Source organism: Oncorhynchus masou, chromosome 17 (genome assembly GCF_036934945.1).
Source record: "Oncorhynchus masou masou isolate Uvic2021 chromosome 17, UVic_Omas_1.1, whole genome shotgun sequence".
NCBI lineage: Eukaryota > Metazoa > Chordata > Actinopteri > Salmoniformes > Salmonidae > Oncorhynchus > Oncorhynchus masou.
In genome coordinates, this window is record NC_088228.1 from 38,088,739 (window position 1) to 38,105,260 (window position 16,522).

The 16,522-nt window shown below is 44.9% G+C and overlaps 2 protein-coding genes across 2 annotated transcripts; both read left to right on the forward strand.

Moving 5' to 3' along the window:
* The first annotated feature begins 203 nt into the window (after positions 1 to 203).
* On the forward strand, positions 204 to 11,784 carry LOC135558991 (E3 ubiquitin/ISG15 ligase TRIM25-like). The gene is made up of 7 exons (XM_064993266.1): positions 204 to 701; positions 779 to 874; positions 1,022 to 1,255; positions 3,528 to 3,550; positions 3,678 to 3,823; positions 3,940 to 4,211; positions 11,515 to 11,784. Exons 1-7 carry the CDS (start codon positions 204 to 206, stop codon positions 11,782 to 11,784), a joined length of 1,539 nt encoding a protein of 512 aa, XP_064849338.1.
* An 853-nt stretch (positions 11,785 to 12,637) lies between these two features.
* cbln12 (cerebellin 12) lies at positions 12,638 to 15,731 on the forward strand. The gene is made up of 4 exons (XM_064993267.1): positions 12,638 to 12,805; positions 13,645 to 14,517; positions 14,724 to 14,843; positions 14,958 to 15,731. Exons 2-4 carry the CDS (start codon positions 14,227 to 14,229, stop codon positions 15,153 to 15,155), a joined length of 609 nt encoding a protein of 202 aa, XP_064849339.1. The 5' UTR covers positions 12,638 to 12,805; positions 13,645 to 14,226; the 3' UTR covers positions 15,156 to 15,731.
* The last annotated feature ends 791 nt before the right edge of the window (positions 15,732 to 16,522 follow it).

Consider the following 16,522-nt stretch of genomic DNA (forward strand, 5'->3'; position numbering starts at 1 on the left):
CAAAAATAAAATATGGTTAACTAGGCAACAATTACACATGAAGTGGCTAGAAAATAAGACGTTGGGCATTAAGACTGGGAATTAAAATGATTTCAACTGCTAATTATTTGGACAAATTGACAATGATTTTGACGTTATTTTGATTTTTTTTGTGTAAAGGTGCCTTTTCCCTTTTTGTGTTCGAGGTGACAAAATTGGTTGCCATGGCGCCCCTGGAGGAAGAGTTGACCTGTTCGTTGTGCCGTGACGTCTTCAGCCAGGTCCAGTCCCTGCTGTGTGGCCACAGCTTCTGCCCGGCCTGCGTACGGGACACCTGGGGGCACAGGAAGGCTGGGGTCAGGGGTCGCTTCACCTGCGCACAGTGCCAGAAGGAACAAGGGGTAGTGGCGTGTGACTGTTGCCCACCTGTGGGGGACAAGGACGAGGCGGGGACCACCGTGGCGGTGAAGACCTGCCTGCGCTGTGAGGTGTCTCTGTGTGCAGAGCACCTGCGGCCCCACCTGGAGCGGCCCGCCTTTAAGACACACCTGCTGGTGGAACCCCTGGGAGATCTGTCTCACCGCAGGTGTCCCGCCCACAAGGAGATGTTCCTCTACTACTGTGCAGACGAGCGGGTGTACGTGTGTTCAGAGTGCCTATTGGAAGGTGGCCATGCACAGCACCGCATTAAAGGACTGAGGAAGGTGGAGGAGGACTTCAAGGTCAGTAAACAACCTGTCGTTCCCTACAGCTGGTGTTATAGTGTGACTATAACAGTTCTAAATCCGTGTTTCCACAGGTCCTCCTCAAGGGCCTTCTCCAGAAAGCAGATGAAAAGCTGAATGAAGGTGAACGGATCCTCCAAGAGTACCAGAACACTGACCTCACTATAACAGTGAGTGACCACACACACATTCTTATAGCAGGTCCATCAATTTCCTGTTCATGCTTATATTAATCGGTCCAAGCTTCTATTCTGCCTGAAAGCTGAGTCCTGTCCTGACCTTAAAAATCTACAGTGAGGGTTGTTGTCCTCCAGCAGGACATGTCTGTGGCAAATGACTCCCAGGTGGAACGTATGGGTGTAGATCTGCAGCTGCAGGTGGAGAGGCTAGTGCTGGCCCTGAGGGAGAGCACCTTGAGGGAGAGGCAGAAGGTCATGGAGCGCCTGCAGAACGACTGCAGCAGGGTGAGGGTGGACCTGAGTAAGACCCAGGACATTCACCACTACCTGGCATCCTTGCTGGAGGAGACGGACCCCTTCCTGCTCATCTGGGTGAGATGTTTATTATGAACCCTTTTACAGGGTACCAAGATGACTAGAGAGAGGAGAGGATGATTTGGATACCATGGAAGTAAGAGCAAACAGGTTGGATATTCCGCCAGGGTAGTGGAGTTTACAGCCTACTTTTGGGACAAGTGCCATGGTGTCATTAGTGACCACGCAAGAGTTAGGACCTCAGTTAGGAGTTAGGACCTTAGTTAGGAGTTAGGACCTCAGTTTTGCAATAAAACAATACATATCCAACTTCACAATAACCATTTCAGGCAGTTAATTGTGCGTTCGACACAACCTTTGAGTATCCTCAAACAAACGGAATTGATCAAAGCCATCCTCTCAAATCATTTGATGGCATAGGTCACAATTCTGGTAATCATTCTGAATCTGAACATTCACTTCTGTACTGTACTGCAACGTTTTAACCACCTACTTACTTACAAGACAGCATATGTTGTACACTGCATAGCGGAGGATTTCAACTAATCTGTTTACCTCCCTGTCCATCTGGGGGTGATTCACAGTGCCATTCATGCAGGATTTGTATTGTGGCAATGAAGGCTTTCTGCTTTTATTGATTAGTCGTCAATGAATGCCTCTTTTTTTAAGATAGTACATTTGAATAACTTTATTAACAGTTTTGTGTTATTGTCTTACAACCATGAATAACGGTGAATTACTGTGCATCGGAAAGTATTCAGACCCTTTGACTTTTTCCACATTTTGTTATGTTTACAGCCTTATTCTAAAATGGATTAAATTGTTTTTTCCCCTTCATCAATCTACACACAATACCCCATAATGACAAACAAAACAGGTTTATAGAATTTTTAGCAAATATACAAATCAGGGAAAAATTTTAAACAGAAATATAATATTTACTATTCAGACCGTTTCGTCAGAACTATGTTGAAGCACCTTTAGCAGCGATTACAGCCTAGAGTATTCTTGGGTATGAAGCTACAAGTTTGGCACAACAGTGTTTGGGGAGTTTCTCCCATTCTTCTCTACAGATCCTCTCAAGTTCTGTCAGGTTGGATGGGGAACATCGATGCACAGCTCTTTTCAGGTCTCTCCAGAGATGTTCGATCAGGTTCAAGTCCAGGCTCTGGCTGGGCCACTTAAGGACATTCTGAGACTTGACCCAAAGCCACCCCTGCATTGTCTTGGCTGTGTGCTTAGGGTCGTTGTAAACCTTCACCCCAGTCAAAAGTCCCGAGTGCTCTGGAGCAGGTTTACATCGTGGATCTCTCTGTACTTTTCTCCATTAATATTTCCCTCGATCCTAACTAGTCTCCCAGTACCTGCCACTGAAAAACATCCCCACAGCATGATGCTGCCACCACCATGCTTCACTGTAGGGATGGTGCCAGGTTTCCAGACGTGACACTTGGGATTCAGTCCAAAGAGTTCAATCTTGGTTTCATCAGACCAGAGTATCTTGTTTCTCATGGTCTGAGAGTCCTTTAGATGCCTTTTGACAAACACCAAGCGGGCTGTCATGTGCCTTTTACTGAGAAGTGGCTTCCGTCTGGCCACTACCATAAGGCCTGATTGGTGGAGTGCTGAGGAGATGGTTGTCCTTCTGGAAGGTTCTCCCATCTCCAGAGAGGAACCATCATGACCATCGGGTTCTTGGCCGGGTGACCAGATCTAGGAAGAGTCTTGGTGGTTCCAAACTTCTACCATTTAAGAATGAGTTCACTGTATTCTTGGGGACCTTCAATGCTGCAGAAATGTTTTGGTACCCTTCCCCAGATCTGTGCCTTGACACAATCCTGTCTCGGAGCTCTACGGACAATTCCTTCGACCTCATGGCTTGGTTTTTTACTCTGACATGCACTGTCAACTGTGGGACCTTATATGGATAGGTGTGTGCCTTTCCAAAACATGTCCAATCAATTGAATTAACCACAGATGGACTCCAATCAAGTTGTTGAAACGTCTTGAGGATGATCAATGGAAACAGGGTGAACCTGAGCTCAATTTCAAGTCTCATAGCAAAGGGTCTGAATACTTATGTAAATAAGGTATTTCAGTTTTTTCTTTTTTATAAATTGGCAGAAATGTCTAACAACCTGTTTTTGCTTTGTCATTATGGGGTATTGTCTGTAGATTCGATTAAAAAATATATATATTTTAGAATAAGGCTGTAACGTAACAAAATGTGGAAAAAGTCAAGGGGTCTGAATACTTTCCGAATGCACTGTATAATTATTATTACAGTCTTACAACAGTCCTTGGCTCCTTTTCTTTGTTCTGTCCACAGGCATTTCATTCTGATGACTCAAGGTAAATAAGGAATAGCTTTTCATTAGTATGATATTGTTTGTTTCTGTTTGTGTGTGCGTGCGCTTGTGTATGTACGTATGTTTGAGTATAACATGATTTGTGTCTAACCTGCTGTGCTCTATAACAGGCTGCTTGTGGACCTGAACTGCCCCTTGTTCACCCCTGACCCTGTCAACCTGGACAGGAAGTACATTGTGGAGGACATTGAGAGCAAGCACCGACAGTTCATCACCGAGACGCTGCACTGTCTCACCGAACTCAAGAGAGAGCTCTGTGAGTGCACAAGCTGAATCTTCAATGCAGAAATCTGAGATGGGATGAATTCAGGTTTATTCATTCATATTTATATTCACTCTCTGTGCTTTCTGTCTCTTTCTCTATTTCTATAGTGACAAGTCCGTTGACTCTGGACACTAACTCCGCCCATCCTCTCCTGAGCATTTCTGATGGCCTGCGGTCAGCTATGCGGGTCAAACACCGCCTTCCGTGTGCCATTCACCCCGACCGCTTCGATCACTGGGCTCAAGTCCTGACTGTCCAGACATTCTCCTCTGGAACCCATTACTGGGAGCTGGAAGCAGAAGGCTTCTGGGACATTGCGGTGTCCTACCGGAGCATCGGGCGGAAGGGGAAGGTGGGCAATGCCTTTGGAAATAACAAGGTACATTGTCATCACTCTTCTCCCCTTGCTCTTCTTCATGTGGTATTTAATAGTAGCAAGAACTGTGGTAATAAGACTAACATGACATGTTAGTTGTTATATTTGTAATCTGATCTGGAAGTTAATAAATAACTAGCTTTCCATCCAATTGGCAACTGATTTTCATGGAAATTGTCACATGCTGATCTGTTTCACTTGTCTTTGTGCTTGTCTCAAACCCCTCCAGGTGTCGCTCATCTTCCCCATAATGCTCAGTGTATTGATACCTGTGTTCTCTGTTTGTCTGTTGCCAGTTCATCTTGTCGAGCTTACCAGTGTGTTTTTCCGTGCTCCTGTTTTCTTAGTCCATGTTTTCTAGCCCTCCCGGTTCCCATCTGTTCTACCTTCCCTGACACTGAGCCCGCCTGCCTGACCATTCAGCCTGCCCTGACCTCGAGCCTGCCTGCCCCCCTGTACCCTTCGGACTCTGTCCTGGTTAATGAACGTCTGCCTGTCCTCGACCAGCCTATTTCCACCCCTTGTATTTGAATAAATATCAGAGACTCGAACCATCTGCCTCCTGTGTCTGCATCTGGGTCTCGCCCTGTGTCGTTATAGTACGAACTGGCCATGACTGACCCAGCAGACTCGGACCGGCTCTGTAACTCTGTCTCCCTGCAGGGAGGCACCATTGAAAAACATGAGGAGCTACTTCAGAGCCTTATGGAAGGTCTCCATACTCTGTCGTCCATCAATCCTTAACAATAAGGATTGATGGACGTCTATGGGAGCGCAGGAAGGAGAGGTCTGTTTTCAGCCCCACTCGTTCGTCCACGGCTGCCTGCTCGCCCCCGAAGAACCCGACACCTGCATTTTCGAGAGGATCTGAAGTCACCTCGGGATCATCGAGAATGAGCGACTCGTTTTCTACAGTGCTTAGGCAGATCTAGATTGTCACCTCAGAAATGACTACAGAGGCTTAACTCCAACAGTTGCCTGTATTGTGGTGCTACAGGGCATTACAGTACCAATAAAAGACCGGACTCATCAGTTAGGTAAGAGTACCATGGTAGGACATACAGGGAGGTTTCTAACTCACATTACTCATACTCTCTTCTGTGAGAGTACTCTCTTCTGTCCTGCTGTGTGGTGACTGGTCTATATCTCTCCGGGTGCTCATTGACTCTGGAGCTGATGAGAGTTTTATGAACGCTACTCTGGTATCGGAGCTGGGTATCTCCACACAACCCCTCTCCGTTCCCATGGACGCCAGAGCACTGGACGGAAACACCATAGGCAGGGTCACTCATAGTACGGTGCCCGTTAACCTGCGTGTGTCCATACAACTTCTTCTCATTGAATCTTTCAATGTTCCTGTTGTTTCGGGATTTTCATGGCTCCAGAGGCAGACTCTCTGGCTGCTGGGAGCGTTTGTCCTTCTGCCTCCCCTGCTGGCACAGGGTTCTTCTTTGTGGAAAAAAAGGACAAGACCCTGCGTCCATGTATCAACTACCGGGGCCTCAATGACATCAAGGGGAAGATTCGTTACCCTCTACCACTCCTCTCCCTGGCTTTCAAACCTCTCCAGGGGGAAACCATCTTTTCCAAGTTGGACCTTCGGAATGCCTACCACCTAGTTTGACTATGCGAAGGAGACAAGTGGGAGACGGCCTTCAACACAGCTAGTGGACACTATGAGTACCTGGTCATGCCGTTTGTACTCACTAATGCTCCCACAGTGCATCCAGGCCCGGGTCAATGATGTGCTCCGCCACATGTTGAATAGATGTGTTTGTCTACCTCGACGACAGCCTTGTTTTCTCCCGTTCTGCTCAAGAACATGTCCTCCATGTCAGACAAGTCCTTCATCGCCTCTTAGAGAACCAGTTGTTCGTGAAAGCTGAGAAGTACGAATTCAACCACTCAACTATCTCCTTTCTGGGATACATCATCGCTGAAGGGAGTGTTCAGATGGATCCTGAAAAGGTGAGAGCGGTGGTGGATTGGCCCCAACCCACATCCAGAGTGCAGCTGCAATGTTTCCTGGGATTTGCTCATTTTTAACCCCCCCTTCATTCGGGGCTACAGCAGCCTGGCGGCTCCCCTCTCAGCACTTACTTCTCCCAAGGTGCTGTTCACATGGTCTCCAGCTATTGACATGGAGTTTCTGGACCTCAAGAGTCGTTTTACTAAAGCACCCTTCTTCATCCATCCAGATCCGTCCCGTCAGTTCGTGCTTGAGGTCGACGCTTCTGACATTGGAGTGGGGGCTGTCCTGTCCCAGCGGTCTGCCCAGGACCAAAAGCTGCATCCCTGTGCCTTCCTGTCCCATCGTCTCAACCCCGTTGAGAGAAACCACGACGTAGGAAATTGAGAACTTCTGGCAGTCAAGATGGCGTTAGAGGAGTGGAGGCACTGGCTGGAAGGGGCAGAACACCCATTTTTGGTGTTGACCGGTCATAAGAGTTTAGAACCGGGGGGGCGGCGGCTAACCAAATGTTTGTCTCTCATTCGGCCCAAGCTCAGGTCCTGGAATGGGCTCATTCCTCCAAGCCCACCTGCCATCCCGGCTCCCATCGAACCCTGGCCTTCCTCCACCAACACTTCTGGTGGCCCACTATGGTTCCTGACGTCTCAACCTTCGTCGCCGCATGCAAGGTGTGTGCTCAGAATAAGACTGCGCGGGTAGCTCTGGCTGGCCTCCTTCAGCCACTCCCTGTTCCTCATCGCCCCTGGTCCCATATATCCTTGGATTTTGTCACTGGGATTCCTCTGTCTGATGGCAAGACCAGTATCCTGATAGTAGTGGATAGGTTCTCTAAAGCCGCAAATGTCATCCCTCTCCCCAAGTTATCTCCAGCCAAGTAAAAGGCCCAGCTCGTGGTGCAGCACGTCTTCCGAATCCATGGACTCCCTGTTGACATAGTCTCTGATCGTGATCCTCAATTCTCATCCCGATTCTGGAAGGCGTTCTGCACCCTTATTGGGTCGTCGGCCAGCCTGTCCTGCGGGTTTCATCCCCAGTCCAACAGCCAATCGGAGCGCACCAATCAAGACCTGGAGACTGCGCTTAGGTGCCTCGTCTCAACCAACCCCACCACCTGGAGCCGGCAACTTTTATGGGTGGAGTGTGCCCGGACCACTCTTCCCTGCCCGGCCACTGGGCTTTCGCCCTTTGGGATATCAGGCCCCGCTCTTCCCAGAGCAAGAAGAAGAGGTCAACATACCCTCAGCCCAGATGTTCGTCCGCCGCTGTTGGCATACCTGGAAGAGAGCTCGGTCTGCTCTTCACAAGGCCACCTCCAGGTATCATCGACATGCCAACCACCACTGGACTCCGGCTCCCCGCTATCGTCTTGGGCAGAGGGTATGGTTGTCTATGCGGGACCTGCCCCTCCAGGTGGAGTCGCGTAAACTTTCCCGACGTTTTATTGGTCCTTTCCCCATCTCTAAAGTCCTTAGTCCCACTGCTGTTCGTCTTTGGTTGCCCCATACCCTCCGTATACATCCCACTTTCATGTGTCCAGGATTAAGCTCTTGTTTCGGCCATCCGGCCTCCTGTGTCTGCATGTGGGTCTCGCCATGTGTCGTTATAGCAAAAATATAAAGATATGCATAAATTAAATATGCATTTTCCCACCAGTGGTGTGTTTCCACCAAACAGACTTGTTGGGGATAAAAATCAGTGCGTGATGATGTAGTGCACAGAAAATGTACTTTTACGTTTATGGTTTCATGTACAGATTAAACATCTTAAATCAATCGTATTTTAAACTTGTCACAAAAACTGTTGCTTTAAATGTGCCTACTCTGGCACGTCGGTTCCCGAGTGGCGCAAGGCATTGCATCTCAGTGCTAGAGACGTCACTACAGACACCATGGTTCGAATCCAGGCTGCATCACAACTGGACGTGACTGGGAGTCCCACAATTGGCCCAGTGTCGTCTGTGTTTGGCTGGTGTAGGCTGTCATTGGAAAATAAGAATTTGTTCTTAACCGACTTGCCTAGTTTAAAAAAAACAACAACAAAAAACAGCTTGCAGTGGTGTGCGAGTAGGCTAGTTTACATCATGAGATCCTTATGGATAAGAGTGAGAATATTTGTTTTGTCAAACGGCAGTCATGTATCGATCATCATGTTGCCAGAATAAGACCCTCAATATTTATTGGAAAGGAGCATCATGCTCATCGCTGTGCACTTTCACCACCCTGTGAAGTTCATCATAATGTATTCAATGTGTAGCCTAATAAAATGCATGGTTTCCCGAGTCGTAGTGGGAGGACCACCACATGATCATAGTGTGACTCTATGTTTACTTCCATATGATGGTTAGGGGAGAACCGGGATGAACTAGAAAGACCATATTTTACAACAAACAATTTATACATGTCCTCTACCATTAGCAGCTGTAATTTTATTTCTATGGTAAAAGAGTTTAAATTAAATAGACCGAGAACAGAACTACCGCAACGTTACTTTTGTACCTGCCGACTGGCCTGGAGTAACACAGCCGGTGAGTAACAGCGGGTGAGAAATGCACAATAACTGTCTTCTCTTATCTGTTTCTGGTTTGTAAAGCTCGTTACTTTCAACAAATTGACTATCAGCCATCATTTCATGTTTGTGCCAATTTGAATAATTAATGCTTATAGGTTCGAAATTTATGAAAATGATCCTGTGTCAACGTCGCAATGTTGATCAAACCACTACATTTTGCCTCACAATATTAAATCAAATCAAATGTATTTATATAGCCCTTCGTACATCAGCTGATATCTCAAAGTGCTGTACAGAAACCCTGCCTAAAACCCCAAACAGCAAGCAATGCAGGTGTAGAAGCACGGTGGCTCGGAAAAACTCCCTAGACAGGCCAAAACCTAGGAAGAAACCTAGTGAGGAACCAGGCTATGTGGGGTGGCCAGTCTTCTTCTGGCTGTGCCGGGTGGAGATTATAACAGAACATGGCCAAGATGTTCAAATGTTCATAAATGACCAGCATGGTCGAATAATAATAAGGCAGAACAGTTGAAACTGGAGCAGCAGCACAGTCAGGTGGACTGGGGACAGCAAGGAGTCATCATGTCAGGTAGTCCTGGGGCATGGTCCTAGGGCTCAGGTCCTCAGAGTTAGAGAAAGAAAGAGAGAATTAGAGAACGCACACTTAGATTCACACAGGACACCGAATAGGACAGGAGAAGTACTCCAGATATAACAAACTGACCCTAGCCCCCCGACACATAAACTACTGCAACATAAATACTGGAGGCTGAGACAGGAGGGTTATTCGGACAAAAAAGGGATTACATAAAAGGTATATTAAATCATAATTTTCTTATTGCACTTAGTTGGAGATTTTTTTTCTCACAATTTCAAATGATAATTCCTACTTAGCCCTACAATCAGATGTCCTTGTCATGGACGTTCTTCGTGTCTTGATAGAGTAACTGTTTTTATTCTCTTCACAAATAGCAAACTCATCACGCTTATCACATTTCCATGGCTTGACACCTGTCTCTCCTCTAACTTTCTCCCAGGATAACACCCACGGCTAGCCAGCATGAAACTTGAAACCTATGCTGTCATTTATTGATGCTTGAATTTGATGCTTCATTAAATAGTACTCGCAAAAGTCTCAACGTCAACAGTGAAGAGGCAACTCCGAGATGCTGGCCTTTTGGGCAGAGTTGCAAAGAAAAAGCCATATCTCAGACTGGCCTATAAAAAGAAAAGATTAATACGGGCAAAAGAACACAGACACTGGACAGAGGAACTCTGCCTAGGCCAGCATCCCGGGGTGACCTCTTCGCTGTTGACGTTGAGACTGGTGTTTTGCGGGTACTATTTAATGAAGCTGCCAGTTGAGGACTTGTGAAGCATCTGTTTCTCAAACTAGACACTCTAATGTTCTTGTCCTCTTGCTCAGTTGTGCACCGGGACCTCCCACTCTTCTTTCTATTCTGGTTAGAGCCAGTTTGCGCTGTTCTGTGAAAGGAGTAGTACACAGCGCTGTATGAGCTCTTCAGTTTCTTGCCAATTTCCAGCATGGAATAGCCTTCATTTCTCAGAACAAGAATAGAAAGAAGAACAAGAATCGGAAGAAAGTCCTTTGTTTCTGGTCATTTTGTGCCTGTAATCGAACCCACAAATGCTGATGCTCCAGATATTCAACTCGTCTAAAGGCGGACAGATTTATTGCTTCTTAAATCAGAACAACAGTTTTCATCTGTGCTAACATAATTGCTAAAGGGTTTTCTAATGATCAATTACCCTTTTAAAATTATAAATTTGGATTAGCTAACACAATTGGAACATGCCTGTGTAGATATTCCATTAAAAACTTAACCGTTTCCAGCTACAATGGTCATTTACAACATTAACAATGTCTACACTGTATTTCTGATCAATTTGATGTTATTTGAATGGACAACATTTTTTTGCTTTTCTTTCAAAAACAAGGACATTTCTAAGTGACCCCAAACTTATGAACGGTAGTGTAAATATATATATATATATATACTTTATATATATATATATATATATATACATTATATATATATATGGTATGACTTTACTCCAGGTCCACCCAATCAGATTGAGCAATATCTGCTCTTTTACTTGTGTTCCAAACGGGACATTATTTGTCATTTACCTAAACACCGTCAGATAGATTTCATAGGAAGCAGTGCACTGGTTTAGCCAGATTTGACTAAATATAACAGAACAGATTACCTGGAATGACATTCACTCTCACAGGATGGGTTGCCAAAAATATCTAACTGAAAGCCACACCACCCAATAAGTCAGGAATATGACATTTACATTTACATTTAAGTCATTTAGCAGACGCTCTTATCCAGAGCGACTTACAAATTGACTGCATTGAGGCATATGTCACTGTGCTTCTATGGCTATATGCACCATGCAAATTCCTATTTCATTTGTTCATTTAGCAAACAACACAGCTCATAATCCAGTGCCTTCATCACAGTCATCATACCCATATTTTAGTTTTAATTAGCTTAAAAAAAAGTCTCTCCACCCCATGGTAAAATGTGTAGAATAGCATGAGATTAGCTATAAAACTGCACATTTTTCTCCTTGCCCCATGGCAAAACAATTCACCCACATTTCTGTAGGCCCTCCCACCAACAGATTTCTGGCGATGCCACTACTTTAGTCGCATAAAAACTGTGGATAGAGACATCGTTAATTACTTTAATTGGTCTCTTTGAATTGAACTTTTATCACGAGAAACAAATGGTGATAAAAAAATGAAATGGTTGGTTTTCTATATTGACTGTTAGATGATGTTTTGACTTGCAGATGTCTTGGAGCTTGACACAGCAGCATGATAGAAAGCTAGCCGCCTGGCACAACCGCAGGAAGACCCGCATCTACAGTCGAATGTCGGGCAACCGTGTTGGCGTGGCCCTGGACTATGGCGCAGGCACCATCACCTTCTCCGAGGTGGGGCCATCCAACACCCTGATCCACCTGCACAACTTCACCACCTCCTTCAGCCAGCCCGTGTGCCTGGGCTTTGGCCTCTACAAAGCTGAACTCCATAGCAGAATCTCCATAGTGAGGGTGTGAGAGATCATCAGGAACCAGAGAATTAGAATGGGGTGGGAGCTCAAGGATAGAGACTTTGTGGGAGGTTTCCTTCTGGAACATCTCCCGGGACCTCATGAGGGATTGGACGATGAACAATAGAGCTTGTGTGAGCATGACACATGGTAAGACTACATTCTTACAGAGCTCAGGACTCAAAGTACTATGAACTATGACTTTGAATCAGTAAGGAATGGATGTGTATGTCCTACTTTTATCATAGTTTGGAGGAATTTGAAAGACCCAAGCAACTTGGACCCAAGAGAGAGTTTTAATCAAATACATCCAAACTACAGGACAATATAGTTCTAGATTCTTGTGATGTAACATAGCTATAGGGTCCCATTTTCATTTTTTTTAATGCATATAATAATCAAAATGGGTTCTTTGAGGCACTCGTGTACCAAGCTAAATAACCCAAATAGTGTTGAGAAAAAAGAGATGGAAGGTGTGTGGACTGAACCATATTGTAGTATAGATAACAGAATCATCAGGCATTAGAATCTTTCACAAAAGTGAAATTATGTAGGCCATTATATTGAAAGGGATTCGCTTGAAGATGCTCAAGGTAGATTCACATGCTTTAAATCAATGTCATAGTTCGTGTCAGACTAAACAATGTCACAAAATTACCTTCAACATTAAAACATCTCAGATGCAATACTTTCACTGCCACTTTTCATTGTTAGAGAGAAAATGAGTAGGTGGGTGAGTGACAGAGAATTAAAGAGTGTGAGAGAGAGAGAGAGAGAGAGAGAGAGAGAGAGAGAGAGAGAGAGAGAGAGAGAGAGAGAGAGAGAGAGAGATTATAACACAGTGGGTCCTCTGGCATGGCCATTTAGATGCCTGTTTCAAAGGGAGGTCTCTGTGATCCTGTAGAATGTGAGAGAACAGAGTAGAAAGTGGTTATGAGGAATATGTGACCATCACTCCATCTCCAAGGAGCGAAATTGTACTTCACCCGATATGGAAAATAAGGACGACACCTTTCAAACTGAAACAGGTGATACCCTCAACTATTTCTTTATGAACTTAAACTTAGACTCCAGGATTGCCTGACAGTACTCAGTGAATAAACGCATAGTCCTGCAATTTCCTTGTGTTAACATCTTGAATTGTTCAGGAAAACTGCTAATCTTCTGATTGTTGAATATTGGGGACCAACTCTCTAAAAAATATATATTTTGGGTGGGTGTGTGTGTTCGAAGAAGAGTGTGTGGTGATTTTATAAGGTGGTTGATTAAACAGTGTTAATCACTAGTGTCATAGAGAATGTGATCATCAGAGAGGTGTGTCAGAGTGTCTTTTTTGCACTTGAATTGACAACATGTCGAGATTATTTTAGAAGGAAAGTGAGAAAATCCCATAATAAAGAGGGGGTACAGTCTGAAATGTTGTTCTATCTATAATATCAATTGAGGACAAAGTGCTTTCTTGTCCGTGTGATATACAGTAACCATTTATGTAATTGTGAAACGATAAACACCTAAGGAATTTGTATGAAAATACAAGAGGATGATGGAGAAACTACGTGTGAACATGGCGGGTACGAGGAAGGGGGGGGGGGGGCATGTTATGGAACGTCAGGAGGTAGAGAGTGCGTGCGAAAGACAGATGGTCTCTCAGCGGAGTTGTTCCCCCACTCCCTCTTTCTTTCTCACTCCCTCCTGGATTCTACATCCTCCCCTGACACCGGTCCAGAACGTTACCTCATTCCCTCTCCCTCCCCCTAACAATATCCTCCTCTTCATCATCCTCTTCATCCTCTTCTATGGTAGCCGAGATTCCTCACTCTACCTTTCTTCATCTATCCCTCCCACTATGTATCCTTCCTTCTCTCAGGTCCTGTGTGATGATGCAGTAGATTGGAACGCACACAAACGTCTATTTGCCCATGCTATCCTGCCACCTACTGCCACTGTTGCAAACCAGCACAGAATCACAGGAGAGATATCCATGAGAACAGAGTGAGAGAGATAGGGGGAGGGAAGGACAGACAGACAGATAGTGTGGGGTAAACAGGGGGAGAGACTGTATGTTGACTTCGTCGACTTCTACTGAACACTGATAACTCCAAACCCTCCTGGTGGTCAGTCTGTGAGTCCTACCTGTTGACAAACCTCTATATTTATTACTGGGAGACTTCCTACATAGCGTCTCCACTAGGTGGGATAGGAGACTGCTGTCATAGAACAGGGTGGTGGACCAAGTCCAACCAATTGAGGATACTAATGATCCTGCTGAATATCAGCTACAACATCAATTGTGAGACATTTTAGGACCTGAGTGATCCAAGGGAATATTTAGCGTTTTAAATCTATTTAGCCTGGGCATATTTATCTATGTCTGTAATCTTCCAAAGTGACTCTCCTCCATACTAGAATTAATAACAGATATACAATCAAAACAAAGACAGTTAAAAGCATGTATCCCAGGGTGGTTCGTTCATCCACCTTAGAGCCCACAGTGTTACTGGGGCTGCTGCTCCTATGGGGGCCTCTAGGGGCCCAGGCCCAGAATGACACTGAGCCTATAGTCCTGGAAGGAAAGTGTTTGGTGATCTGTGACTCCACTCCCAACTCTGAGCCAGCAGGAAATGCCCTGGGCATGTCAGTACGCTCAGGCACTGGCCGGGTGGCCTTCTCTGCCACCCGCCAGACAAACCACGAGCCCACAGACATGAGCAACCGCACCATGATCATCTATTTCGACCAGGTGAGCAAATTCAAAATTAATATTGACCATATAAAGTAGTACATCAACAGGTGAAGTTGACCAATGATTTCTTATTCATTAATTATCTTTGACTGATTTGTTTCTCTTTGATTGATCATTGATGAATGATTGATTTCTATACCCCATCACTCCCTATCTCTCTTATTCTCCTGTGTTCATTCTCTCCCTTTCTCTTCTTACCTCAGATCCTGGTGAATGTGGGCAATCACTTTGACCAGGAGAGCAGTGTCTTCCTAGCCCCCAGGAGGGGAGTCTACAGCTTCAACTTCCATGTAGTGAAGGCTTACAACAGACAAACTATCCAGGTGAGAGAGACATACTGTACATGCCGTAAACATAGAGCATGTAGCATAGCACCATGCATGTCCCACAAATAGTTAGTTGTTTGACATTGAGACTAACCGTGTGGTTGTTTCTAGGTTAGTCTGATGTTGAATGGGTGGCCAATGATCTCAGCCTTCGCTGGGGACATGGATGTGACGCGGGAGGCAGCCACCAACGCAGGCCTAGTGATCATGGAGAGGGGAGACAAGGCCTACCTCAAACTAGAGAGGGGAAACCTGATGGGTGGCTGGAAGTATTCCACCTTCTCCGGGTTCTTGGTTTTCCCCCTATAGGGAGACAGCCTGCATGATGGAGAGAGGAGGACAGAGGGAAAAGATGGAGAGAAAGAGGAATGGGTAGGGAAAAGGGTGAGACTGAAACATTTATGTAATTTAATGTCTGAGAGAAACAATAAAAGATGAGGGGTGGAGGGAAACACAAAGACAGAATTTGCATGGTAGATATGTGAATTGTCTCATGTGTTCAGATTGTGTGTAACTTGTCCTTCAGGGTAGAGGAGAAACTATTTTTGTTCAGACACCAGAGTTGATGCGCACTATGGCACAAAAATGGCAATGTGCAATCAATTTGTAGTATCTTTTTCATTTACACTTTTAAACATAACAAGAAAAGTAAATCCTGTAGCCCCTTAAAATATGGCAAGACCTGATTACAACATTTCATTGACTTTTGAATCTCTGGCATTGTTGCCTACCATTCTGGCTAGCCACCCTGGCTTACTGCATTGTTCAACCTGCTTGTCCCATAACTAATTATATTCCCTATTTGCCAGTATGTGTTTTGCAGTGTGCACATCTCTTAGGAAGATTTATATAAACAGGTCATATTAAAATGAATATATACATTAACCCTTTGTCTCTTTTTGGTGAGCAGTTTCGAAGTCTATGGTGGTACAATGTGAATTAGATTTGTTTTCTCATTGTTGGTAGTTTCATATTTCGACAATTACATTAGGCTGCAAGGTATCAATATTTTACTCTTGCTTTTCATTGAACCAGTATCATGACAACTGATTTTAAATATAGCTCTCACCACCATAGTTGGCATGGTGGCAGGGCATTGGCAAGGGGGGAGAGCATAAGGATAGTGAATAACGGACACTCCTCACCAGCACAAACAGATGGAAGCTTTGGCGAGCACACAGGCACGTCTCTGCCGGACTCCTGTGGATCAAGTGTGGTGTGCTGTCACAACCAGTCAGTCACGCTTCCTGAATTCATGACAGACAGTAAGACACAGCATTAGAAAAGCTAGAGGGCGCACTTGAAAAATAAAAAAAAATGATTAGCGTGCATATAAAGTCAATTGGGTGGGACTGACCTTTTTCAAGACAAATCAAATCAAATTTTATTTGTCACATACACATGGTTAGCAGATGTTAATGCGAGTGTAGCGAAATGCTTGTGCTTCTAGTTCCGACAATGCAGTAATAACCAACAAGTAATCTAACTAACAATTCCTAAACTACTGTTTTATACACAGTGTAAGGGGATAAAGAATATGTACATAAGGATATATGAATGAGTGATGGTACAGAGCAGCATAGGCAAGATACAGTAGATGGTATCGAGTACAGTATATACATATGAGATGAGTATGTAAACAAAGTGGCATAGTTAAAGTGGCTAGTGATACATGT

Bases quoted from the DNA above. Each gene is read 5' to 3' on its own strand.
- cbln12 (XM_064993267.1), top strand. From the start codon at position 14,227: ATGTATCCCAGGGTGGTTCGTTCATCCACCTTAGAGCCCACAGTGTTA. The intron at 14,518-14,723 runs GTGAGCAAATTC...TTCTTACCTCAG, and splicing joins TGATCATCTATTTCGACCAG to ATCCTGGTGAATGTGGGCAA. The intron at 14,844-14,957 runs GTGAGAGAGACA...GGTTGTTTCTAG, and splicing joins ACAACAGACAAACTATCCAG to GTTAGTCTGATGTTGAATGG.
- LOC135558991 (XM_064993266.1), top strand. From the start codon at position 204: ATGGCGCCCCTGGAGGAAGAGTTGACCTGTTCGTTGTGCCGTGACGTC. The intron at 875-1,021 runs GTGAGTGACCAC...GTCCTCCAGCAG, and splicing joins ACACTGACCTCACTATAACA to GACATGTCTGTGGCAAATGA. The intron at 3,551-3,677 runs GTAAATAAGGAA...GCTCTATAACAG, and splicing joins TTTCATTCTGATGACTCAAG to GCTGCTTGTGGACCTGAACT.